The 27,928-nt window shown below is 36.7% G+C and overlaps 2 protein-coding genes across 6 annotated transcripts in view; one reads left to right on the plus strand and one right to left on the minus strand.

Annotated features, from left to right (window-relative positions):
• LOC148950081 (cyclin-dependent kinase 2-interacting protein-like) lies at positions 1–27,906 on the minus strand. 3 transcript variants are annotated; one of them, XM_089092119.1, is made up of 4 exons: positions 27,790–27,906; positions 19,279–19,454; positions 4,689–4,930; positions 1–2,234 (listed from the first exon to the last, which is right to left on the minus strand). In XM_089092119.1, exons 2-4 carry the CDS (start codon positions 19,428–19,430, stop codon positions 2,038–2,040), a joined length of 591 nt encoding a protein of 196 aa, XP_088948245.1. In that variant the 5' UTR covers positions 19,431–19,454; positions 27,790–27,906; the 3' UTR covers positions 1–2,037. The 3 variants fall into 3 exon arrangements, with proteins under 3 accessions (XP_088948245.1, XP_088948243.1, XP_088948244.1); XM_089092117.1 differs by lacking the exon at positions 27,790–27,906 and adding an exon at positions 27,268–27,374; XM_089092118.1 differs by lacking the exon at positions 27,790–27,906 and adding an exon at positions 23,807–23,962.
• Positions 9,383–27,928, plus strand: part of LOC148950082 (methylated amino-acid transporter SLC25A45-like) — an 81,149-nt gene continuing 62,603 nt past the window's right edge. Inside the window, exon 1 of one of the 3 annotated variants that reach the window (XM_089092113.1) lies at positions 9,383–9,408. The gene's annotated coding sequence lies outside the window, so the exon portion shown is untranslated. Of the gene's footprint in view, positions 9,409–25,853; positions 25,874–26,614; positions 26,909–27,928 lie in introns of those variants that run through there. The other 2 variants (XM_089092115.1, XM_089092116.1) reach the window with 2 other exon arrangements.

Consider the following 27,928-nt stretch of genomic DNA (forward strand, 5'->3'; position numbering starts at 1 on the left):
TTGAATGTAGATCGGTATATTATGACAAAAAAAAACATACAGAACCGGGACAGAAAAAAAATCAATGAGAAAGAGAATCAGTGGTTAAAAAACAAAAGATAGAGGCAACTAGCGTAAGAACAAAGTAGCAGAGTTATGGAGGGGCCTCAAATGAACAGTTGTTTTGATGACATCGGGAGTTTTGTCCTAATACCAAAATTCATCCCAAAATCACTGACTACATTATAAACACAAGAGCTGATTGATTGCAAAATTCGCCATGTTGTTATGCAACTTACGAATCTTAAAACAGAGCATAAGCCACTTAAAGTTTGTTGAATTTGTTAAGTTTAAATTAGTTGCTTTAACTGGTTTTAACCAAGCACCAAATTTAACGTTTCCTGCCCGACATGGAAGAGTCAGAAAATTGAAGTCTAGCTTGACATACGTTGTAACACAGCTTAAGCCAACAGCAATATTTTAATTGATCATACTCCAGTTCCAGCACTCCAGTTCAGTGCTGCCATTCGGACTAAATTCCCTTATTCCTTTTTTGTCACTGATTACGCAACTTTCTTAAATTTCTTCACGCGACAAAAAAGAATTTTTTGTATAAAGCATAAAAAATCTTCCTTCCTTAAAGCCCCGTTTACATGCGTGTTAAGTTAGACATCAAATTCTAGGCATCATCACTTTGGACCAATCAGGGCTTCTTATAAAAGAAGAAGCAAGTAATGAATTAGGTATAATGATTATGCGTAGACATTGATATCTAGCAAGGCATCCATCTCAATTAGACTCAACAAAAAATAAATTTTTTGTTCATAACAATCTTGTCTTTTTGGGACGTATGGTGGCAGCCTTTTATGTATGTATTATATTCTAATTTTTATATTTTGGAAATGTTGATGATAATGACGTAATGTGAGTCTAATCTATACATCCGCTAAGGGTGCTGATCTGTTTGCCTTAACTGAAGTCCCATCTGTCCTTGGAGGTCGTTCTGGACCTCTTCTTGCACCAATCTATTGATAGAACTCCCGTATGAACTTCTATCCTCTGCCAGGTGGAAAAGGCGCGGTAAGCTAAGCGACGAGAATCTGTCCTTCCATCTCTTTTTAGGGGGTGCCGTCTTGGTCGAGAACCATGTGCCCAGCCTCCAAAGGCTATCTTTGGGAGACGAGTGCTATTCACCCATTGTATGCACCCTAGCCATCTAAGCTGGTGCAGTTTTACTCTGTCAAGGATGGTTAGTTTGACCTTAAGATTATGGAGAAGCTTGATATTGGAAATTCTATCGTTATAAGTGACACCGGCAATATGTCACAGTGATTTTGTTTCGAAGTGATTTTGCAGCAAGACGATACTTATCTTCTGTTTTTAGAATTCACAGGTATAAATGGCGATAGGGGTGATAAGCGAGTTAAATAGCCTCATACAGTTAAATGCTGATCTAGCCTAAGGTTAATTTACAATTTTCCATCGTAGGCAGTGTGCTCTTCCAACAATTAACTAGGACAATAGAATATACCGGAAATAAAGAAACGAACTCCAGTAACTTTAAAAATGTGCACATCTAATGCCTTCTCTCATGACATAAAACTCCTCGAAATTATTCTGATGATTGATGATACAGACAAAATAACAATTACCAGTACTAAAATGAATTATTAGAAAGCAAAAGCAGGAGTAGCAGCCTGGTAAACTTTTAGGGAGTCTGAGTGGTGCTTTTGAAAATTGTAGAGGTTACGATTTGTCCCCTGAATTTGGTTCTCTATCAATTGGGAAGTTTATTCTTGCAATAAGTCCAGTTATCTATAAATTTTAACCCCATTTCTTATTCGTTGACGTTGTCCTAATTAATGCAATTTGGATTAATTTGGATACAAGTTCAAGTCGTGTTTTAGAATATCAAATGGTTAGAGCTTGTCCTAATGAAACTTAACGAATGAGAGTCAAAACACTAAAACCAAGACTCGATATCGATATTTAGAAGGTATCGACTCCATAGCCATAGCCAGAGAACGCTGTACTAATAACCCCAATGTAACATATTCGTCATCGGTGACCTGTTTCACATAAAAAACTTTCTAATAATAAGCAACAACGATCTGTAATAAATGGATCATGTCCCCAAGCGGACATGTAGAACACCAAATCGTCTTTTGTAGTAGAATGGGCCACATTTTGCGCGATGATCTTTTTTGCTTCTATTTCTTCTTTATAACAACTTTGTATTTCTTGGCAAGCATCGTCTGAAAAAAAGAATTTCTACAAATACGCAACTAAGTAAGGGAGCAAATACTTCAAAATTCAGATTTGAAACTCAGAATAACTCTCAAACGTGAAAATTATAAGCTTTGTTTTCATTTTTGCCTTTTATTGACAATATATTGCATGTCCGACACAGCAAAAGATAATAGTTCTCATCGACTGTTACAAAAAATCGAACAGTTTCAGGAGGTTTCTTGGGAATTTTTTTTTACTGCTGAAGTGAGTAAAGTAAGTAGAGGTAGAAACTCGAGCAATAGAAAAATCGAGATTGCGATTTGGGTACTTTCAGTTCAGTTGAAATATTATTCTCAGATTTAGAACCGTGGTGCCATTACAAGGACATCTATGATTGAAACCATAAATTATCCAACACAAATTGAGGGCCAATACTCCCTTTTTCTCACTAATAGATGCAGGAACTCGCCTTTGTCTTATCTGATATGTAGGGATTTAGAAGTATACGAGTATACGAGGAGTTTATAAAAATCACTTCCAGAGGTGTTTTCAAAATGGCAAGAATGTTGACGAACACGGTTAGACTCAGAAGGAGCATATTTTGAAGGAGATTGAATGTAAATAACTTAATCTAATAAATATGTTAATTTTTTCTAACAGTCTTGTTACTATTTGATTAGACCTATATATATATATATATATATATATATATATATATATATATATATATATATATATATATATATATTTTTTTTTTTCGGGAGTGGTGGGGGGGGTACCAAAAAACATTAAAAATTTGTTTATATGCGTTTCTGTTACATTTTTACGAGTCGGAAAAACATTACTGGGGGATGGGGTCAAACCCCCAACCCCCTGGATACGACCTTGCGGGTCATTGCGGTGTCCTTTGGTAAAAATTATAAAAGAAAAGAAGCATGGAGATCACTGAGAATGTATATCAAAGGATACGTAAACTGGTAGAACGTATAGAGATTCGTTTCTATTCACAGGATAGATATATTTATATTTTGCCGCTTCAGTCATGAGAAAACAATAACAACAATAAGAGCCATAGCAGTGTTCTTTGATCAAGTTATTGAAGAAAAGACTCATGGCGATCACTCAACATACCCTAATTTGTTGTCTAATATTCTTAGGTCTTTACCAAGTATAAATCAGCATTTCCCGCGATAAATAAAGCTACCAGTTAAAATGAAGAAGACTAATATAGTCCGAATTTAAATTAGTGCGCTACCTGTATAGGAAAACTACCATGGGTCAAAAAAGTCTCGCACAAAAAGTGGATGATATGATCTCCAGAATATGCAACTTCGCTCATTTGGTAGGACAACATTGTTTTTTTATATTTTCATTTAATAGGCACTGTTATATTACTTGTGGCGTCATTTTTTAAAGCTTCTTGGTGCTGTTTAAATTAACTCTGAACAGGAAGGACAGACTGAGGAGCAAGCATGAAAACATATTTTGGCGACGGGCCAGATTTTTATTGCCAGTGGTGCCATATTTTATCGAATATTACTATATATTCTACTTTTTTACGTATTTGTGTCGTTTAAGGGGATGATGGACGGATAGGCTATCCAGTTTGAAACCTCCTTCGTTTTTTTTGTATTTTTTTTAGTCGAACCTAAGCAATATTAGTTCCACTAATAAGATGAACTAAAGGAGCAATCATGAAACTATTTGAAATACTGATGAGAACCTGGCCCAAGCCCACTCTGCTTATGTGCCTCCTCCGTAGTAAACATATTTATACAGATTTTATGTACTCAAAAATTTAAGTACAAAAACCGAAATCCCTCCCCCCTTCACCAGGATGGTGCTCCCTTATAAATAGCGTGTCACTTATCTCAGTTATTTGTCTTATGAAGCTACCTTTTGAATCTTTTATGCCCCCCCCCAAAAAAAAAAACAAGAAAATGTACGTTTTTTGGTCGGATTTTTCAACCTTTCCTTATGTTGGGAAAGGCTTCCATCTCTCAACGTATGTCGGAATGATAAAATGCTTGATGTGCTGCAACCTCGTATATAGAAAGCAAGAAAAAACACGACTCTGTCCCGAATCTCCCCCCCCCCCCACAAAAAATATAAATCTATGATTTATCCCGTAATTTCTTATGATTTACATAGAAATGTCTTGTTTTTTCGTGTTTTGACGATTTTCCTGATTAGTGTGGAAAGTTTTCCCGACTCCAATACTAGAAAAATACCCAATTCCGATTAATAGTTCCGTTACCAAAAAAACACACGTTTCCAAGGATGAAAAGAACAATAATATAAATCGCTAAAGTATCTTTCATATCAGTTGTTTGTTCCATGGAGTTAATGGATCTAACTATGGAACATTCACTTGATCGAAAAGAAAGATGTTACTTCGCCCAAAACTTCGCAACAAGTCAACACTGGACTAAAGATGATGATGCTGTAGGATTTTGTTAAAGGTAAGATTTTTAACTTACAAAATCTCCTAGTTGGCCAGGTGAGAAACATATGACTTGTCTCACTTTCATCAGCATTTGCAAATCTTCCTATTTTATTTTTTTCTTGGTATTCTTCGAGCTTTGCCATACCCTCCATATGACTTGTTAGAGTATCTAATTTTTGAACAAGTTTTTCTAGTTTATAGTATGTTGTTTCTAATTTGTCACATAACAATTGCATTTGGTTTTCTAATTCTTGTCTTTTTGCCTTTTCCTCAAACCTGAAAAAAAAACTCAAAATTAAAAAACAAGTTGTACATTTATATTGTTCTATCTTTGCATTTTTATTACAAAAGTATGCAATTATTACAAAGGCAGTTGATGAGAAATTTAACCAGACTTATTTTATTTTATTAACTGTTTATTGAAGTTTTTTATTAGCGCACAAGGTCCATCTAACGATGGATTTCCTCCTGGTTTTATTTTTTGTTGTTTTGTTGATTGGCCAAAAGTACTGAGTGAAAAAATACTTCATTTTAAAAAGAGGCAGGAGCTGAGGAAGTTAGTCGTAGTGAAAGAGGCATATAAGTTTTTAATGAATCAATGCGGCAATTATTAAGTTTTTGTTCATATTGACCTATGCATCATTTTATGTTATATTTGAACCTGCACACAAAACCGTGTTTAGGGGGGATTTAAGATGTTACCACCCACCCCCTCCACCGAAATCTTTGTGCGACTCGTATAAACGTACCAAAAAGGAATAACAAAAAACATAAGTCCACGAGAACTTACGGTTTTACGTTAACACAGTGCAACTGTTCATCACAAAACGACAAGAATTTGCATTCAAATATGCTGGAACGTATTCCTGAGGATGAATCATTAGTCAAGCCAGTTTCATCCTAAGCTAAGCCCTGACAACAGGTACGTATGCAGGTTTTTCTTGGGGGAGGAGGAGGAAGGGAAGGTCGAGCCAATTAAGAAACAATATTTTTTGACAATTTGAAAAAGAAATGCCAAAAACCGGAAAAAAATTTTCTTAATCGGAAAAACCACGATCTTCGCTGAAAAAGATTCTATTTGTACTTCTTGTTGGAAGATATATTTCCATTTTTACAAGGCTGAATCTTTTGGGGTGGGGAGAGGGGTATTTAATGCAACTTTTCCTATTTCAAGGAAATTAAAGAGACACAATGTGGGAATCTAGGGATCAGAATACACCCAGGTGACTAGGGAGTTTCACTTTCATAATCCAAAAGCAAAAGTGTGGAATCATGTGCATTTGAATAACTAGCCATTCTGTTTATTTTCATTTTACTGATAACAATTTTTATTTCGAACTGTGTTTTTATTTCTCATAATATCGAAAAAAGAAAAAAAAATGATCGCCATAACCAAGATTACTGATTAGATCATAACCATCATAACCTACTCCTCTTAGTTTCTGCTCGTTTTGGGTTCCATTTATCGCCCTATTTACAACACGCATGCACATAATATGTTTTGGTTTAGTTCAACACTTCCCTCAACATTTCCTTAGAGTTTCACCTTAATACCCTGGCCTTTTTTGACACAAAAGGTGAAACACCCCCCCCCCCCTTTTCCTTATAAAAAAAATTATATTTGAACAATGGGCGAAATTTTTAACTTACAGCCCTTGCCCCCAGGGTTGGGGGGGGGTGGGAGGGGGGTCGTCCCCAGATACATAGTTATTGGTTCTTTCAAATATGCTGAACAAAGTGGTTAGCTCAAAGTTTTGATCGAATGTCTTTGGGGAAAAAGGGTGCGTGGAAGGGGGGCTGATTGCCCTCCAGTCACTTTTGACTCATAAAAACGGCGCTAGAATTTTCAATTTCCAATCGAAAGAGTCCCTCATAAAGTTTCTCGACAACTCCTTACATACAAAAAGTGCCTTGGTGAAAAAGAAATAATCAAAAAATAAATAAATAATACATTATGCCCACTTCACTGGTTAGTTAGGCAGTACTATTGCGCTGCCTATGATAAATACATTAAAGTCGTTAGTAATATGTGGGAGAATAACATTTATGGTAATTTATAAAGTGATGTTAGTAGCTTGTTTCGAATTGAATCGAGAGTTAAGCAGGGTTGCGTTCTATCCCCATTTATGGGGTCTGGCTCATTCCCCCGGTAGAATTCTCCCCAAATATAAAATTGAGCGGTCAAGGGGAAATTTAGACATCTAAAATGAACGAAGAAAAGTGTATAGTTGTGCATTAGCTATTTGGTCCTTTTGTAACCCCTCTTGTAACCTTCTGTAACCTTATGTAACCAGGTCATCTAAACAACATTTCGAAGTACCCATTTTGTTCAGATTTATATCAATAAATCGGCATTCAAGAATGACATAACCCTCAGAGTTCCTGGGATAAGGGCCATAAATTATGCGAACTGTCGCTTCCTTACAGATATATTTTAGTGGAAAAAATGGGAGGCATGTTTGATCTGGGGAATGCAGTGACGTGAGGCTTTTCAGGATTACTTTATTGGTCAAAAGGATCATCAATATTTAGCTGTGGTGAGAGGGAGGGGTTAAGGGCCCAGAAATGGGCCACAAAACTTTTTTCTGGATCAAATTGAAACTTATAGCCGTAAGTTCTCGGCCAAGGGGACTAATGTAAAAAAAAATTAGTCAAATGATTGATCTCTTTAAAGTCACTCCCTCCTCTAACAAAGGGGGGCTAAAAAAATGCCGAAAATTTCCGATTGGCCTGAAACCTATATGAAAATTTTGGTTACGGGGACCCTTATGCAAAAGGAAAATAGAATATTGTTCCGCCTCAAAATGCATCCCAGAAAAGTGTCAAAAACTTCTTTCCACCCACTTCAAATGGAAGGGACCATTTTAGAAACTTGGGAGAGGGATCATTCCACTGAAAATTGAAAGTTCTTGTGTCCTTTTTTGAAGGCAGAAAGCTACTGGAGGGCGATCGGCCTCCTACTCGTTTCCTTTTCTGCCTTCCAGCCCTCCTCCAACTCCTATAATATCGAACCAAATTTTGAGTTATCGGTTTCGCTCAAAAATGTCTAATAAGTCTGCCTTCGGGGTTGATATAACCCCCACAGCCTCAATTTAAAAGCTTTATCTAACTGTGCTATGATAAGTCAATCCCTAAAAACACGAAATATGAACTAAAATTACATTACAATGCAACAAATAAATGCTACAAGACATTTTACATTACATATTATACCTATACTTGGAAATACTGGTAGAACATTCCAAAAATCATTTTTCTCTTCATTATTTTTATTTGTCATGCTTTCTCTACGGCTGCTCAATTGTGCAAGAAGGGGGAATTTTCCACGAGGGGGGGGATTTATCCAGAGAGGAACTTTCCGGGGGGAATAAGCCTAGCAACCCATTTACATGGATTATTTTGATGGATTTGGTCCTAAGGAACACGACAAAGGTTATGGGAAAGCATGGAATCAAATGGCAAAGTGAAAAACTCGTAGACTTAGATTATGCTGCTGATTTGAGTCTCCCAGATAATAATGCTAGCAAAAACGAATTATCCTTAGAGGCTTCGAGAGTTCAGGATGCAAGAATAGATTTGAAAATTAATGTTGAAAAGACTAAGTCATTAAGACTGGGATGAGTGAAAAAATGAGGTTGAGTAACGAGGAGATCGATCAAGTGGATAGATTCACTTACCTAGGTAGTATTATTCGCAAAGTATTATTATTGGTAGATGCAGTGAAAATATTAAAAGTATAATAGCCAAGATCACATCCAGGGGGGGATTGTCCCCCCCCCCAAAAAAAAAAAAATTGTCCGATTCGTAAAAGCGTAACAAAAATGAAAAGAAACAAATTTTTGATACGTTTTTAAAAGATCTTTCTAGCCCCCCTCCCGAAAAAAATCCTTTTGCAACTCCCCCCCCTCCAACAAAAATCATGGATACGACCCTGGCTAAGGCCCGGGGTATTTTCTCACACTTGAAAAGAGCTTGGAAGAATAGCCTTCTAACCAAGATTAGAATATCGGTATTTGTAGCTATACTGATGACAGTGGTAAGTATGGTTCTGAAACGTGGGCGCTCCAAAGGACGTAACAAGATTTTTATATGTTTTCCAGAGGAATTACCTCGGATTCTTTTGGGTACCCCTCTGACTGACGGTATTCCAAACAGCAGGTTGTACGAAAAACATAGTCCTATCCGACTTTCTAGAGCTTTAATGAGAGAAAGTTTGAGAGGGCTAGGACTCGTTCTGCAAATGAAGGATGACCGATTATTAGAGACCATACTTCTTCGCCGACCATCTAGGGTCAAATGGAAAGCAGGTTGTTCTCGAATGGGATGGGCAGTCATAATGAAGGACGGATTTAAAGGAAGATTGAAACTTCTTGGGAGGATGTAAAGAGGGGGGCTTACAATAGATTGGAATGGAAGAGAAGCAAGCGTAGCCGTGTTCGCCTCAGGTGGCTTGGTGCTGCAGTGAGTCGTTAGTAGTATTACAACAACGAGTATTTCCAGAAAATACAGATAATATTTCTCTTTTTGTAGTTTAAGTTTTTCTTTTTATTGACATACCCATGCATTCGGTCATCCACATTTGCTCTTTGCATTAACAATAGTTAATAAGCTTCGAAGTGGTAGGATAATGATTTAAAACCGGTCTTATCTTTACATAATAGTCATCTTGCTTTCTACTGCTGCTTGTATGTCTAGTGTCTACTAGTAACGTGGTTCAGTGGGTTGACAACAGAATTAGGAAATACCAAATATCGGTAATAGTTTTGTTTGATTAAAATTTAAACCCAAAAGGAGACATGAAAAGTTCAGAAACGGTTTTTTTTTTCCTCAGATTAGCAATGAAAATACACGAGTGCGAGGTGTTATACAGAAAGCATAGAATCCGCGTGAACTTCGGACTTAAAGACATCGACAACAATAAAAAAGGAGCAAATATTCATAGTTATTGTCAGGGGTGTCAACTCACGAAAATGTTGCTGAGAGACTTAACTTAAAACTTTTTCGCATACTGGCCAATAGTCTGCGAAACGCAGGAACCGACCTCCTGATTTTCTGCCTTTGGCCGGGAGTGTAATGTGCGGTTGGGACGGGGGGGGGGGGAATCATCCGACGCTTGCCGTGTTTTTCCCCAGATTTCTCGAGGTACCCATTTATTGCTGGGTCGACTAGATTGACGTGCCTGGTTGTTGCACATACTTCTATGCCAACATAAACTTACGAAGTTAGTTTTATAGCTTAAAACACAACCTAGGATTAAGAATTTTTAGGTAGGTCATCAAGTGCATTAACTCATTTTCTACGAAAAAAGGTGCGTAACGAAACAAATTGTTGGGATTGGATTTTCTTACAAAGATTTCTTCTTGAAAAGTAAAGAGTGAATCTAAAACTTGAACCGGGCAGAAAGCAGCTTATATAAGATGTCAAAATCAAAACCAATGATAATTTTAAAGGATAAACTAATTAAACCTAAAACGAAATGAAAACACAATGAAGAATAGAGCCACTGCTTAAATTGCAAGTTGTGCTTACTCAATTAATTTTTCTACGGAGTTTTGTCAATGGATTTAAAAGGAAACAGAGTAAAAATAAGGGTTCTTTGAAAATTTTTAAAACTGAACCAGTTGTAACGAATGTTTTATGTTGAGCCATTTTTAAAAAATGGCTAGTGTCATTTGTGCTTTACTGAAAACTAAATGAATAGCTTGACTTGAAAGTTTTATTTAGTAGATTCATGATCAATACATTTGAAGGAATGGATTTAAAAAAAGACGGCATGGGGCTCAAGGGGAAAGCATTACCCTTCTCCCCACTTTTTGAAGACGACGATATCCCAAGTACGTCACTTTGGGTTCTGTTTATCACGCAAATTCAAAATTATTGCTTGAGTGATTTGAACAAGGTGTAAAATGCCTTACTTTCAAGAAAATTTTATCGATAAAGCCATTGTTTTCAATAGGGGATATGAAGAACTTAGGCCCCTTTCCCCATGGATCCTTTTTCCTTTCGAAGGTTTGTCGTGGGCACCCGGAATTATATTGGGAGGCAGACTTTGTCATTGTAACTACTACCAGACTAGTATATTACTACCAATAACAGCTGCTGACGCTAACTACTAGTGACTACTAACAGCTAATCCTCTGTAAAACCTGACCTAACCATCTCAAACTTTCTTTCATTATAGACCAAGACAATGGGATTGAACCACAATTTTTGTACAGCTTATTCCTTGATATACGAGGCTTATTTTTTTATTAAGGTCCGTTTTATTGTAGAGACTAGTAGTTCACGCGCATATCGCAACAACCGCGTGCGTCGTGTACCGGCATGTCTCAGGATCAGGAACAACTGTGCTCAGTTTTAGCTGTGTAGCTAACCTGTATCATTCTGTTCAGCGCTTTCAAAATGTTTAAGACTATCAACTCACCCGCAACGTGCGAGATTCGCTCAGTGATACGATTTTTGTCTGCAAGGAACATGTGTGCAGCAGAAATTCATCTACAGTTTGGAGAAGTATACAGTGATACTGCTATAAGTAAAAGCAAAGTGTGTAAATGATTACGAGAAATTCAAAGAAGGCCGTGGCAGCGTCCATGATGAGGTTCGCTCCGGTCGCCCTTCTTTGATTACAGACGATTTTGTTGATTCAATTGAAGCAAGGATTCATGAGAACAGACGCTTCACAATTACAGGTCTATCAAACGAATTTCCTGAGGTGTCGAAATCAGTGCTTTACAAAATTGTTTCTGAATACCAGCAGTTTAGGAAACTGTGCTCCCGTTGGGTCTCAAAACTCTTAAGAGGGGACCACAAAAACCAAAGATTTGAGTGTGCGATAAAGTTCTTGACTTGATATCACGAAGAATGTGACGGCTTCTTGAGTCAGATCGTAACTGAAGATGAAACTGGGGTTTCGTATATCACGCTCGAATCGAAGCAACAGACCATTAAATGGAGAAATACATACTCGCCTGTAAAGATGAAGGCCAAACAGACTCTGTCCCAGCGCAAAATCATAGCGTCGGTGTTTTGGGACAGACAGGGTGTTTTGTTGGTTAACTTCATGCAACAAGGAACTGCTACCAATGCAGAAGTATACTGCCGAAGCCTGAGAAAGCTACGCAGAGCGATTCAAAACAAATGGTGCGGCATGCTGACGAAGGGAATTGTCCTTCTCCATGACAATCCAAGACCTTACACTGCAGGTCGGATCTGCAATATGTCGCGCAGTTTTAGCTGGGAGGTTTTAGACCAACTACCCTACAGTCCTGATCTTGTGCCGAGTGATTACCATCTGTTCTTGCGACTCAAACATTACCTCAGTGGCAACCGTTAAAATGATAACAATGACGTGAGATATCGGAGCAGGTGGCAAGTCTTTATGAAGAGGGTATAAAATAGAGTAGAATATGTACTTTCTGAAAATAAATTTACTTTTTTTTTAAATATCCTTTCTTTGTGTACTATGTTCAAATGGATCTTACTTAAAAAACACGCCTCGTACAGTCGCTCAAACGATTAACTAAAACTATCCTAGACAATACCATTTAAAATATCTAGTATTTCTTCCACAACTTTTCGAAACACCCACGCTTCGACACGTTCCACAAGAAAAATCTTCAACGGCTTCTAGAGTTCTAATGTAAGCATCCTAATATAGCGAAAATATAGACCGGGTCCCATTTTGAAATATAGCATTTTATTAGAGGATTTCAATGCCCAGGTTGGTAGAAGTAGGGATAGATGGTATCCTAGCTTAGGTAAATTTGGTGTAGGAAAAGAAAACGTAATGGTTACTGAGTGCTGCAATTTAGTAGGTATAACAATCTAGTTATAACTAATACAGTATTTAGTACTAAAATGGTCCATAAGTTAGCATGGTATTCACATGATGGTAAGACAGCTAACCTTATTGATTATGTTATTGTAAACCAAACACAGGCAGGATCATACAAGAAATTAGGGTATATAGAAGTGCTGTTATTGAGGTTACGATGATCATCTAGTAGTGTCTAGGTTAATTTAAAGCTGAAATTTAGGAAGGGTAACTACCTTCCAGGAAGCTATGAGAGAGATAGACTCCAAGATGAGAATTTGACAGAAATTTTCCTGGAACAAATGAATACTAAACTGGAGAGTTCAAAGTTTGACAATGTATAGGATGAATGTAATAATTTTAGGAAAATAGTTTATAAAGTTGCTCATGGTGTCTTAGGGAAGAAAATTAGAAACGTAGCTAGGAATATTAGTGAAAATACTTTATGTTTAATAAAAAGGAGGAGGGACTTGTAAAAGAATTATTTGAGCAATGGATCATATGAACATAAGAGGAATGTAAAGAAAGTGGAGAAAGCATTAAAATATGAATTAAGGAGTATAACATTAAAGACGGGATAACAGTAAGGTATTGCACTGGCAGGTTAATAAATTGAGAGAGAATAGTCAATCTCGACTTGTCCCAGTTAAAGATAGGAACGGGCCACGGGGCCACTATTTCTGATAAGGAAAGAGTTAAACAGAGATGGATAGAATATTTTGAGAATGTGGTTAACCGTGATAGAGTTAAAGGAAAAGATATAGAAAATAACGAAAAAATTCATGACACTTTGGATGTGAGGGAAGAGTTATTTTGTAACTCTTTTGTATTTAGTGACTGTACTAAAACGGAAAAAAAAAATAATAAGGCTCCAGGTGCTGATAGTGTGGTATATCAAATTTTCAAATATGGTAGTTATGAGGTTAGAGATAAGTTATTGAAGACCATGAATATGATCTTTGAAAAAGGGGAAGTATCTAGCGATTTTAGGAAAATCCTAATTAAACCCCTTCATAAGAAAGGTGGCAAGATTGAAAGTTGTAATTATAGAGGCATTAGCCTGGTTTCCGGAATAGAATACAGAATCAAATGGGGAAGTAAAACTCTCCAAAATTTAGATCATGCTGATGACTTAAGCATCCTACACAAAATTGTTAGCAATATGAATGAGCTTTTGAAGGTTTTGCGAGTTCAGGGTGCAAGAATAGGTTTGAAAATTAATGTTAGGAAGACTAAGTTGCTAAGACTAGGAATTCGTAGGAGAAAAATAAGTTTTGACCAGGAAAAAATTGGTAGAGAAATGGTTTCTTCACCATCTGAACCGGAAAAAAAATACTTAACAACATATCAAAAATCTAAATCTCTAGCTCGATGCGAAATTTTTTTTGTTTTTTTAATGTTTTTTTATTTATTTTATCAAAAACCGGGAAAAAAATTAAAAACGTAAACTATAATGTGTTACACATCTTTTTAGATCAGCTTTTGGCTCTGAATCCATTTCTGATACTCATTTCATTACCTGACCAAAAGAAAAAAAATATTTATCAGCAAAAAAAAAAAAATGGAGAAAAAAACTTTGTCTTTGGGGAAAAAAACTCTTACCAGCGTTTATCAAGGTCTACTACGGAATAAGTTTGTCGTTCTTGTAGTCTATTTGGCTATGTAAACGAAAGGCTTAGAAAAAAAAGACGAAACAACAATAAACAGGAATGACGAAACACCTCAGCGCCAAACACCATGAGACAAGGTAGGTTCTAACTTAATGTGTTCAGAGAAAAGCTTTTATCTTATTTTTCAAATATATAAAAATTGCACATCATCAAAACTAGATTTTTCATCATCACAGTGAACTGTTATTCTTCTTCAATAAGTTCTTCTTGAAACTTTGAATTGGTGCACGAGCTTCCTTTACAGGTACGGCAGGCTATAGGCTAGTAAACTTAAGTCCGCTTTACTTACAGGTATACTTTTCACTATCACAACCGTCAATAAGACAAGAGCATTTTATAATTTTCAGCAGCTGAGACGGAGCGGCAGGGAGATTTGTCTTTATTGGCGCAAAAACTTCGTTATCCTGCAGTTTCCATCCCAAGCTTAAAGGGTCTACTGGGTTCCCGAGCCAAACTTGAACTTGACAGAAGACTCGTAGCGAGTGGTACTTCGCTGCTGCCTGAGTCGGTGACAGCTCTTGTGGATGCACGAAAGTGGTGGCAGTGCTCACTTTTCTGTGAAAGATTAGCTTTCTGGCAGTGTCCAGGTTCGAAACATCAGGGCAACCGTACAGTATCAACAATGCTCGCTCTCCTGCTGCCACAATATCGTCAAGCGATGCGAGCTTGTCGCCAAATATAGCAGCGCTGTCCCTGAAACTCTTGTTGGAAAGTAGCAGCTGAACGACTTTGCCCTTTCCTATTCCGTAAATGTGAGAGGTTGTGTCACAACCCAGCACGACATGACAGAACGGTATCAGATTGCTGACATCTGTTCCTAGCTTCTGCTTCATCTCACTAATATCCCAAGCTGAACTAGTACCGCAAAACTTAGCTTCAGGTGAGAAATATAAACGCCCAGAACGCGAATCTGATCGACTGATCAGAAGAACCAAGATGTCAGTATCATCAGCAACCACGATTGTGTCTGTAAGACTAGCAGCTTCTACGGCTTTTTCTACAATCAGAACGTCGGCGTCTCCTTCCGAGTGGAAAATTTGGAAACCAACGGCTTCCAAATGGTTGCCGAGCAGCTTCAGGAAACGTCCTTTGTTTGTCTTACATGAAAGAAACTCTTCTTTCTTCATGCAGAGGGTCATCTCTTCGGTGAAAAAGACTTGGCGGGCAACCATCCTTGCTCGACGTAAATGGGTAGCATCTTTGATGGCTGGACCACCTTCATATCCGTCAAACACAACTATCGCACTAGGGTACCTTGCTTGTACGTAATGGACGTATGAAGCAAAGATGACCTTGAAGGTTGACCCTACCTTCCACGGAATTCGATGTAGAAGAGAACCACCATCCAAGACGATGTTACACGCAGAAGCAGGTCTTGAGGGTGACTGAGTCTCAATCCCGCAAGCCTGAAAGATCACTTTTGCAAGCTCTGGCTTATTTGCTTTTCTCATTGCCGTCAATAGTTGCAAATACTAGCTGGTCACTGAAATATTCCAGAAGATTGCTCTTCAAGTACTTGTTACAGTACGGTTCAAGGTCTGTTCCATTCAAAAGCTCTCCCATTTTAACAACAAGTTCACTGACTGTATACTGTTCTTCGTCATTTTCTTCGAAAAAAGTAGCCAGCTTCAAAAACGCTTGATATCTTTCATCGTGACCTGGCCTCCCCCTTTTTGGACGTTTTTTATCTGGCTCAGTATCTTCGAGTATTCCAAAAAGTTCTTGCGTCGAAAATCTGGCTGGAAGGCTCTTATTTAATCGAAACATAGAAGAACAGGCTGCGTGATAAATGGCGTCAACTGCGTGCAGGTCTGACACTGCACATATTCGGTGGAAAACGTTATTTGACCAATCATCATCACGGCTTTTGCACACTGCCTTTATACTCTCTTCAAAGTCTTTAGTCCGAACCTTATACCACTCGTGTCCTTTTCTGTGGGTAGTGTTGAGATTTATCCTTGTAGTGCAGAAAAAGCAACACTCTTGGAAGTTGAAACTTGGGGTCCGTGATCGGAGTACCACTTTTTCTGCTTCCGTCTTTCCTTGCAAGGTTCGTCGTCTCTCATTCTCAATTTTCGACAGGTATATTTTGTTTGTGAAAGTCTTTCTGCAAGAAACATGGACTTGGTTCCCTGCCTCGAGAGAGATGCGGGTACCTCTCGTTTTGCTAGCTTCATTGATCGCTGTAGCTCCTTTTTCTGCCATTACCGACGATTTTGAGGTGTCTATGGAACGTTCACAAAGGAGACATAAAACTGCGGTCTCAGCCATCTAAAAAAGAGAACTGGGAATAAGTGAGCTGTCGGTGAATGTTACAATGAAAACCCTGATTCTGAACCAAAAAATCTGTAGCTAAACCCTCCCCAGTTCAGATAGGTTGCTAAAATAAATGAACTGTCATTCTTATTGAGAGCCGGCGTCGAATATCATGGGTGTTTCAAGGATTCTTGACCAGGCAAATCTGACAGTCACATCCATGAAAGGAACCAGCGATAGTCGATAGTACTGTCGCTTCCACGAGAGGAATAACTTTTTCGTTCCACCTAGCAACGTCGACCGTGCTGCACTCTAGTGACTTGTTTGCTGTACTTAAATTGTCTTGAGACAGATGACGCTAATAAAATATTTGTCAGAAAAGAGAGGTAGGACGAGCGTAGAGTCTTCTTTCCTTTCTATATTTCCTTCCTCCGATTCCTTTCCGCTTCCTAGTAGTTACGTTACAAAAGCATCGGCAAGAAAAACAAACAGAAACGAACCTGTGTTAAATCTCTGCTCGGACTCCAAAATACTTTCCATTTGAGTTTTTTTGCAGATAGGTGGCTCTACAAGGCTCAGCAGACTGAAGCAACTTTGAAAAGAGGGTAAGATCAAGGCATGGTGTAACAGAAAGTGAATATCAGAAGGGACTTTCCAGCTGGTTGAAAATGTTGTCACCAATAAAGCTCGATAGGAAAAGAAATGGATTCGGAACGCCGATAGGCTATTTGTTCAGATGGGGAAAAATGAACTGAAAACTCGTGCTCCTCTTCGAAAAGTACCCTGTGTTCGTGTGTCGCTTGATTTTTTTTTTTTTTTTTTTTTTTCTAAATTATTAAAAACACAAAACATAAAAAATAAAAAAATGTTTAAAATTTATTTTTATTTGTAATAAAAGAGCACAAAAAATATCGTTTCTTAAAAGGGAAACCATCAATAAACTACTTTTCTTTCCACGGTTCCTCATTCTCGGATTCTGGAAATATCTAAAAAATAGGCGCAAAAAACGTGAAAAAAAGGGAATTTCACAACGGGATGGAGATTTAGATTTTTGATATGTTGTAGAGCTCTCTTTTCTGAACACAGTGGTGCAAAAATAATTTCTGTACCAATTGTGTCCTGGTTCGACCATTTTTTTCCGTATCTTTCCCCTACTAAATAAGTGAAGGTGATGTTGGATAAAGAGAAGATCGATCAAGTTGACAGCTTCACTTACCTAAGTAGTATTATTAGTAAAGACGGTGGGTGTGAATGTTAAAAGTAGAATAGCCAAGACCAAGGGTGTTTTTTCACAGTTGAAAATAGTTTGAAAGAAACTGGAAAAATAAGTCTGTCAACCAAGATTAGAATATTGAAAGATACCGTGATGTGGTTTAATCTTGCTTTCTAGGGCTATAATGAGAGAAATGTTGAGATGGCTAGGACACGTTCTGCGGATGAAGGATGACAGATTGCCAAAGATTGTCCTTGTCAGCCAACCGTCTAAGGCCAAACGTAAAGTAAATCGTCCCCGCATAGGGTGGGAGGATGTCATAAGGAAAGATTTAAAAGAAATGGGAACCTCCTGTGAGGTTGTAAACAGGGAGGCTTCGAATAGATTGAAATGGAGTAGGAGCGTTCGTAGCTGTGTTGGCCTTAGGCGGCTTGATGCTGCAGTGACTTGATAGTAGTAGTAGTAGTATTTGTACATAAATATGTTGCTCTTCACAACTGTGACTTTAATCTAGCTTGAGGATACCTAAAGATTGTGCGCTTGAACTCAGTCTTATATAAACAGCTTTATTATCTTCGTCGTGGTCAGTAACTAATCGCAAAAAGAAAGAAGACGAAGTTGTAAAACCAAATAACAAACCGATGAATACACAAAAACATCAGAAAAAAAAATAATTGAAATATCTAGGATCAAACGCTAAACAGAAAAAAATGAAGAAACTAAGGGATGGCAAGTAAGGTAACAAAAAAAGACCAATGTACACAATTCGAAAATAGGGGGTAGCTTAAATTTTTAAGCTACTCGAGAATAAACGGAGCTAATCTGTCTTGCATAATCTCCCAATTCAATATTTTCTAAAAAATAAGGGGTATATCGCAGTCTCTGTAACGGAAGGGTAATTTGACATTTTCATAATTTTACAGAAAGCAATTATAGTAGCCTAAGGATATCAATATCCAATACTAGCCATAGATATCTATATGCCCAAATGCCTCATTTTGGGTCCTTCAATTGTACAGATTGGAAGTCACTGAACATTTGTAGGATGGCTGGGGGGGGGGGATCCAAAATGAGTCTATTTTCTATGGTCAATTTTGGAGACCTTGTTCCAGGGGCTTTATTTATTATGTCACCTTAATGTACAGTTTCCAGCCCTTTCAACTATGCTGGTTAAAACGGCTCCCTCGAATATTACAATCCTACGACGTGTGTAGATGGGGGGGGGGTCTGAAGAGATGTCAGATTGTTCTCTGATTGGGGTTGGCCCTTAAACCGGTACTAGGACTTGTGATTGAAAAATCAGATTGGGATGGAACCGAACCTCCTCGAAGTTTATATGACTATTCGTTCTATACAATGAGTCCAGAAAAAAAAAACAGGAGATAAATTGCTCTTTCCTAAGCTAATGATACTAAATTGACTTAGTAAAGCCAAATGCCAATTCTCCCATAGTGGATAAATAATCCTGACATGTTGATATCCATATATAGTAAATTTAGAACACAGTTCAATACATACCACTGAAGTTCAAATAGGAATAAATCATTTTATTAGACATTTAAAACAATGGCAAAGTATATGGATATTTCGATCACTATGTATGCGATCGAAATAACCAGATACTGTTACTTGTACGTCATGGAAAGGCAGTGTGGTCTTCAAAAATACTTACCACTGAAGTTTGAGCTCAGTAATTTGCCTAATCAGTTCAACTCCTTCGTCTCTGTGATTTTTCCATAAAGTAGATACGTTAAACAATTCTACTGCAGTGTCCTTTACTTTTCTTGGATTCCCAGTTAGATTGCCTTGACGAGGCGAATCCATCTTCTACGTTGACTGTTCCTGTTGCTAGAAAAGCAAATTGCTTCGAATTAGAATAGTTTGTTTTATTCTTGGACAGAATTTGGCACTTTTAATGAGATATTAATTACATAGGATCTACACAGTTACAGCATTTTAAATTGTGTGGTTTGTTGGGGGAAAAAAATAATATTAAAAAAATCGAGAACTATGCCATAGATAGCCATTTTTATAGGATTCTTAAGCTCCATATTAAAGAGCTAGTTACTCCATTTCTAGTTGGAGCAAAGATAGATTCAAGATGTAAGCATTAATTTTTTTTGTTCCCTCTGGAACTGAATTATATATTTTTGTTAAGATGTTAGGTAAAACAGTCTTTAAAAAAAACTTGAGGTACTAACGTGTTATCCCGAACACACTAAAGAAGTGAATTTAGGTTAATCATAATAAAATATACCTAACTATGATGAAAATATAGTACTTAGTAACAAAATTATGGAAACTACAACAGAGAGTTATGGAAAGCAGGCCGCCCAGAATGTATAATATTAAATACCTAACCAACACCAACTCTATATATTAAACATTTAAGCAAAATATACCTACATAGTAGTCTATTCCACTTATGCTAAGCTGATTACCTGAGAGTGCAAACAGAAAAAAAAACGGTTTTAAACAGATCAAACAGATCCAGCTTCTTGGGTGTGGTCAGGATAACACATAATTACCAAACTTGAAATTGAATGATTCATTGGGAAAACAAGATCTTCCAAAAAAATCACAACTAAGCTGATAGCCATTTTTATGAGATTGTTTAGCTCCATATTAGAGAGATAATTACTCCATTTCCAGATCCATATTATCCATTTCTAGTTACTAAGAAAGAATTCAAGATATTAACATAGTTTCTTTTTCCCATCTGGAATTGAGTTTTATATTTCTGTTGAGTTTACAAAAACTTTGAGATTTATTGGGGAAAACAAAAAATGTTCAACAAACATTAAAATATAAGCTCCGTTTTTAAAGATTTTTTAGCTACGTTTTGGAGATTATTGTTGCATTTCTACTTGATTGGGTGTTAGCTGAGACAGTCAATTTAGAGCAGTATTGAAGTGTGTTTTTTTAACAAGATATTTCCTGAAGGACCAGGGGCATTCAACTACATTTGGCTAGAGTAATTCATAAGACGCTATATGCTTTTTGACCTTATTTGTAAAATTTGAACCTTCTACTAAACCCCTTGAACTGTTCTGGTTTGATCAAATCCATTCCCTGTTATTTGATCTAATCTTATTATGGTATAAAGATGCTTGGAATTTCTTTTCTAACATGTTATATTTCCCATCCAAATAATTGGAAAGAGATTCACCAAATAAATCTAACAAAACTATTTTAGGGAGAGATAATAAATGCAAAAAAAAACATCAAAAACGCATACATAATTTTATATCCATTTCTGTTATTACGTTTTTAAGAGTCAAACATATTTTTTTTTTGGGGGGGAGGGAGGGGGGGGTCAAACCCCCTTAACTCCCCCCCTCTGGGTACGGCCTTGTATATTTGAAAAGTGCTACTATTAACAACTTACTGAAGCACCAAGCCACCTCAGGCCAACACAGATGCACACACTCTTCCTCCACACCCATCTACTCAAATCTTCACCTTTCCCCCTTCCATGAAATTTTTATTTCCTATATATCCTTTTTTAGGATCTCTTCCTACCCCATTTGGAGAGGACCTGTGTTTTGTTTGACCTCAGATAGATGGTCAAAAGCATAATCTTTGGCAATCTGTCATCCTTTATCTGTAATATGTGTACTAGGCATCTCAACCATTATTTCACCATAGCCTAGAAAGTGGGATAAATCGAACTTTTCACGAATCTTGTTAAGAAGTTAAAAATGCATATAGTCAAACAGTTACAAAGAACAGTCAGCAGTAATGTTTCTATAAGGCCCCCCCCCCAAAAAAAAAAAAATCTGTTTTCATGTGCAGGGAGATTTTTTTCACTAAGCCTAAACTTGCTCATATTATTTAATTTGAAAAAAAGTTCAACATGGACATCTGTGAAGAGATAACCTTATTTTTAGCTTTTTTAAGGTATCTAAGGAGGAACAATAAAATACATAAAGGGCTTAAAAAAGGTGTCATTTGTAATGGCCAGCAGGCATTGAAAGTCCCATCTCTGACTTTTATTTGAGCATGGCTACATACCTTGGAGGATTTCAAGCCAGGGCTACATATGAAAAATTGCTTGAGGGGCTGAACCCTCACATAAAAATGTTCAAAAAGTTTTAAGAATTGAGTGTAACCCAGAGGTTTACCAAAACTAGCCGTTTTTGTACCCAATTCTACACCAAACCACTTTTATATTTGTGCATTGGATTCCATTTATTCCAAGGACTTCCTAATAATTTTCCCCTAATTGTTCTCCGTCATTGGGGTCCCATTGGTCCAACAACTTAAGGAGAAAAACTAAATCTGGTAAAGAGCTAATGGATGTAAGCTTTAGGCATTTGGAGAAGAAGTTTTTTTGCCTTTTTCTTGGGCCATATTTTTTGGGGCCCTATACCCCCAAACTAAAAATTTGTGTTCATTAGGACCCCTCTGGCCAAGAGACTCACAACTTTAAGTTTCAAGCTGTTCAGGAAAAGAAAAAAAAAATTGGCCATTTTTTGGGCCCATTTCAGGCATATACTGATATATTTAACCATGTATTATACACCAATAAATTGTAACCTTCTTATCCCTATATTTTGAAAAATACCTTTTTATGGTATTTTCATTAAGAAGACCTTTTTTGGTATTTTGAGAGGGGAAAAATTTACCCCCCCCCCTACATTTTTGTGAATTTTTGGACCCACTGGAACAAACCCAAGGGCAATTCAATAGCCAATTATTAGCTAATTTAACAATGTTTACATATAGAATGCATCCCAGTTTTAGCCAACCAGTTGGCAAGTTTAATATCTTCATAAATAAGTAAGAACTAAATAGCCAACTAGTTAGTAAATAAAATAAAGCATTTGAGGAAGGTAATGAATTTACAGATTCAATAATCCTCAGGGGGGGGGGGGTATTATAAAGAGATTACTTCTACCTCTTCCCTCTCCAAAGAGCATTGACCTTCAATTGCCTTCTATGATCTTTGTGTTAAAAAGTGAAACCTTGATAAATAGATTTACTTCTCAAATAAGGAAAATGTTTAAAGCATTATACCTTTGATCAATAAAAATGATAAAAATGCATATAGTCAAACAGTTAAAAAGAACAGTCAGCAGTAATGTTTCTATAAGCCCCCCCCCCTCCCCCAAAAAAAACTGTCTTCGTGTGCAGGGAAATTTTTTTCACTAAGCCTAAACTTGCTCATATTATTTAATTTTAAAAAAAGTTCAACATGGGCATCTGTGAAGAGATAACCTTATTTTCAGCTTTTTTTAAGGTATCTAAAGAGGAACAATAAAATACATAAAGGGCTTAAAAAAGGTGTCATTTGTAATGGCCAGCAGGCATTGAAAGTCCCATCTCTGACTTTTATTTGAGCATGGCTACATACCTTGGAGGATTTCAGGCCAGGGCTACATGTGAAAAATTGCTTGAGGGGCTGAACGCTCACATAAAAATGTTCAAAAAGTTTTAAGAATTGAGTGAAAAAACCAAATCTGGTAAAGAACTAATGTAAGCTTTAGGCATTTGGAGAAGAACTTTTTTTGCCTTTTTCTTGGGCCATATTTTTTGGGGCCCTATACCCCCAAACTAAAAATTTGTGTCCATTAGGACCCCTCTGGCCAAGAGACTCACAACTTTAAGTTTCAAGCTGTTCAGGAAAAGAAAAAAAAATTGGCCATTTTTTGGGCCCATTTCAGGCATATACTGATATATTTAACCATGTATTATACACCAATAAATTGCAACCATCTTATCCCTATATTTTGAAAAATACCTTTTTATGGTATTTTCATTAAGAAGACCTTTTTTGGTATTTTGAGAGGGGAAAAAATTAACCCCCCCCCTACATTTTTGTGAATTTTTGGACCCACTGAAACAAACCCAAGGGCAATCCAATAGCCAATTATTAGCTAATTTAACAATGTTTACATATAGAATGCATCCCAGTTTTAGCCAACCAGTTGGCAAGTTTAATATCTTCATAAATAAGTAAGAACTTAATAGCCAACTAGTTAGTAAATAAAATAAAGCATTTGAGGAAGGTACGGGTAATGAATTTACAGATTCAATGATCCTCAGGGGGGGGGGGTATTATAAAGAGATTACTTCTACCTCTTCCCTCTCCAAAGAGCATTGACCTTCAATTGCCTTCTATGATCTTTGTGTTAAAAAGTGAAACCTTGATAAATAGATTTACTTCTCAAATAAGGAAAATGTTTAAAGCATTATACCTTTGATCAATCCTGACTTTAAAGATTTGAAAATCAAATCATTGAAGAGATGAAAAAGCCTGTTTTGAGCTCTTTTAAGGGATCAAAAAGAATTTTCCCCAGAAGTGATAATTACATTTAGAAAGAGCATAAAACAAAGGCATCCAGTGATATATTCACTTTCTTCCTAGCTAAATTACATAAAAAAAAGTATGAATTTACCAAGTTTAATCAACTGAATAAAATCATTCATTCAGTTCAGCCTAGTATCTATTGATTTTTGACCAATAGTTAGCTAATTACATAGTATATACTGAACTGTTTTAACAGCAGACTAGTTAGTTAATTAAAAATATGTATATAGCCTATTCATACCTTAGAGTAGGACTAATTATATTTAGAAAAACTAGGCTAGTTGGATAGGTGAATCTATAATTTTATTGTAGGCTATACAGGGGAGAGGAGGGGGGCCATTTTGAACAATCTTAACTATTTCTGCCACCAAAACCTCATTTTTCAAGTAATATACTTGCTTTTTGTACACAGGGTAGAACCAACACCTGGCATCTTAGCATGAATTTATGGGATTTTTTGGAAGCATGATGAAATGTGTATATCACTAATATCAGTAGGCTCTAATGTATCTGGAATAGCCTCAACCATGGGGCCAAAGCAGACCAGTGTGGGGCCAATCCAAATGGGAAAAATATTTCAGCTATTTATAAAAAACAGCAGAATCTTTTTCCCAACAGAGAATTTAACAAAACGAAATCTCCAGAACTGTATTCAATTAGTTCATCTTGTGGCTCCCTATCAATGTAAAACAACTCACAAGAGTCTTCAAAACATGTATGGATTAAATGACCAGATACCTGTCATAACAAACCCAGAGTTATGCTCTCAGGACTCTTCTTTTGAATAAATGGTGCTTTTGAAAGTTGTGCAATTTCATACACAGATATCCTTTACCCAGGATTTGTATGAGGCCAAGAACTGTAAGACACTTTGACAGCTTATTTCAAAGAACTATAAAGTGACAAGTCCAGCCATTTGAGGCAATGTGAGAAGGTGGATCCTTATTTCCTTGCAAAAATTGACATTTTGAACTGAAACATAGCTTTCATGATTGTTAAGGAGCATTAGGACAGGATTTTCTAAAGTTGCATTGACTTGCTTATGAAAATGTTGGATAGACAAGTAAAAATTGTCAGCTGTCATCCAACCACTTTGATGAGCAAGACCAACACATCCAGGGGGGCATCTCAAAATATCCTTTCAAGCAAAACATTCTAGTATCCAGTATTAACCTTAAGCAGTAAAATATAAAACAGACAACATGTAGAATTAAAAATTTTTGCTTTATTTGGTCACTGAGGGGTGAAACTGGAAGCTTGCAATCCATTCCGAATAGCCCCTAGACTATTGTCTGGAATCACCCTAGAGCCTAGACAGACTAAAGAAAATTAAATGGTAACTGTGGTCTAGCTGGTTAGCCAATGAACATGAGAATCACTCCATAGAGAATACAAACAGAAGCCTACACACCAACAAGAATACAGAATTATAGCTGTTTTAATTAATGGAAATATGTTTTACAAACAAAGTAATCTCCAACTCAAGCTGAGGCTTTTCAACAGCTATGTCCTCTCAATGCTTTTCTGTGGTTCTGAAACTTGGCACATAGATTGACAATTTGAAGAGAAACTCCTTGTGTTCAAAAACATGTGTCTAAGGCAGATTGATCCATAGGTCCAAAGAAGAAACAAATGCTACAACACAGCAGAAGACATCTCTGCCACTGATAACCAAAGTGATTGAATATAGGAAATGGAGACACCTTGGTCATGTGATGTGTATGCCTGAAACTCAGCTACTGAAGGTTGTCCTTCAGTGGCAGCCACGTGGTACCAGAAGAAGAGGATGCCCCAAAAACACCCTATGATGAAGCTACCGGGCTGACCTCACAAATCTCAATGCCTCAATCCAACCTGAATGGGAAGATGTCTGGATAGCTGCTGTGATGATAGATGACTGGTGACTCTTCTTGGATGCCCTAATTGCCTCTGAAGTTTCAGGACAATTTAAGGTGTAAGGTAGAGTTACCAACCTGCTATATTCTAATTTCCAGCAAGAGCTCAAAAACTTCAGAAGTTTTTAAAAGTTATCTGGCTTTTTAAACTGATTGGAACTTACACCTATTTTGCACAATATGGAGACCATCTACAAATAAATTTGTATGTACAACAAACTAAATGTAAGATGGCCAAAAATCAAAGATTTGGTCTTTGCTTCCATGCTGTATGGCCCCCCACTTCTCTATAGTCAAATATATCATAAATTTTCTTATTAACTCATTAATGAGAAACCTAAGGAACAGATACACCTTTAGAATCAGAACTTCCATCTGGAATCCAAATATAATAATAATATCTGTAGGAAACAAATTTTACCCCCACCCCAATAATGTGTAAATATATACTCTGAGTTACATATATGCACTGTATTCAGTAAATATTGAGCAGTTGACATAAATGATCTATGAATAATGTGAACATGCTATTCAATACTCTTTTATTCTTTTTCTAAATATAATAATATTGCAAATGCAATTTTAAGCCCATTATAGACCCCCAAAGATGATACCTTTTTCTGTTATTTTAGATATGGTTTATATACCTCTGCTAGTGCCAATATTGTTAAAACCAGTTTACCTGTAAATTCAATTGACAGTTAAGTTAGGAAAATGAAACTTTCAGGGATGGGTCTGCATGCTAAAGTATGTCCTGGGAAGGTATTTTGAAGTATCTACCTCCACTCCTTCTCCCTCTAGAGGGTTTTGAAATTTGCCTACATGACATTTCTATATCTATTGAATTTTGACAAAACAACATTTTACCTTAATTTACAGTTATTAGTTCCCTTTTCTCTGGCTCTAGTTTTTAAGATTCAATTCCTGTTATTTGAGTAGGATTTTAAGCCATATCAATGTTTTTTGTTTTTGTTTTTTAATTTAGGAAATGTATTTGTATAACTTTAAAAATTTATAAATTGGGATTGAGCAAAGTTGTGAAGCTGAAAACAATTGTGTTGTACTTCATTTTAGCAGAAGAACTATTTTGCAAGGTATCACTTTTATAACACACACATTTTTAAAGGTCATTAAAGTTCAGGACCCTCTAGAGGGAGAAGGAGTGGAGGTGTGTACTTCAAAATACCTTCCCAGAGAATACTTTAGCCTATAGACCCATCCCTGAAAGTTTCATTTTCCTAACTTAACCCCTTTCCAAGATAGCCAAAAGTAACTAAAGTAGAATTTTACCCTTACTTTAGCCTGTAGACCCATCCCTGAAAGTTTCATTTTCCTAACCAAACCCTTTACCAAGATAGCCAAATGTAGCTAAAGTAGAATTTTGCCAAAAAATATTATAGTTAATAGCACGAAATCCACAGTAAATTTTTACCAAATCATATTATTGACTTACAAATAAAGTGAATATACCACTCAATGCCTTTTTTATGCTCTTTCCAAATATAATAATCATTTTTGTCGGAAATGAACATCACTCCCACCCCTATATATACAGAGTCATGGTATATATTTGCACATTAGGGGGGGGGGGGAGGGGTGGCAAAATTTATTTCTGATGTAAATGGGAGGTATGTTTAAACCTTACCCCTACCCCCCTAATGTGCAAATATATACCCTGAATTGGTATATAGGGGTGGGGGTAAAATTCATTTCTGATGATGATGATGATGATGAATGAATTAAAGACCCCTCTTGACTGCTCGGTCACTTGGGTCTTCTTTCAATAAATCTGGATCCCACTTCAGTTAGTCAATCATCAATAATCTGCTCTGTCACATTAATTAATCATAATTATTCTTCCCATCACATTGTCCTATCTCTCCCAATGGCAGTTATAAACTGTACAACCAACTTTATGATTTGTATATTGTCAGTATCATTTGCAAATCCTCCCAAAATCAAATTTACACTCAACTGTTTTCTTCTTTCATGAAAAAAGGCCTTGATATGCTGTCTTTGGAGAGTGTACTTATCACAATCTATAAGAAGATGTACCAGACTTTCTTCTTTGTCACAAAACTCACAGTTACTTGACTCTCCATAAAAATTTGTCC

Source organism: Artemia sp. Qi Xiang Cuo, chromosome 7, assembly GCF_049724085.1.
Source record: "Artemia sp. Qi Xiang Cuo chromosome 7, ASM4972408v1, whole genome shotgun sequence".
Classification (NCBI taxonomy): domain Eukaryota; kingdom Metazoa; phylum Arthropoda; class Branchiopoda; order Anostraca; family Artemiidae; genus Artemia; species Artemia sp. Qi Xiang Cuo.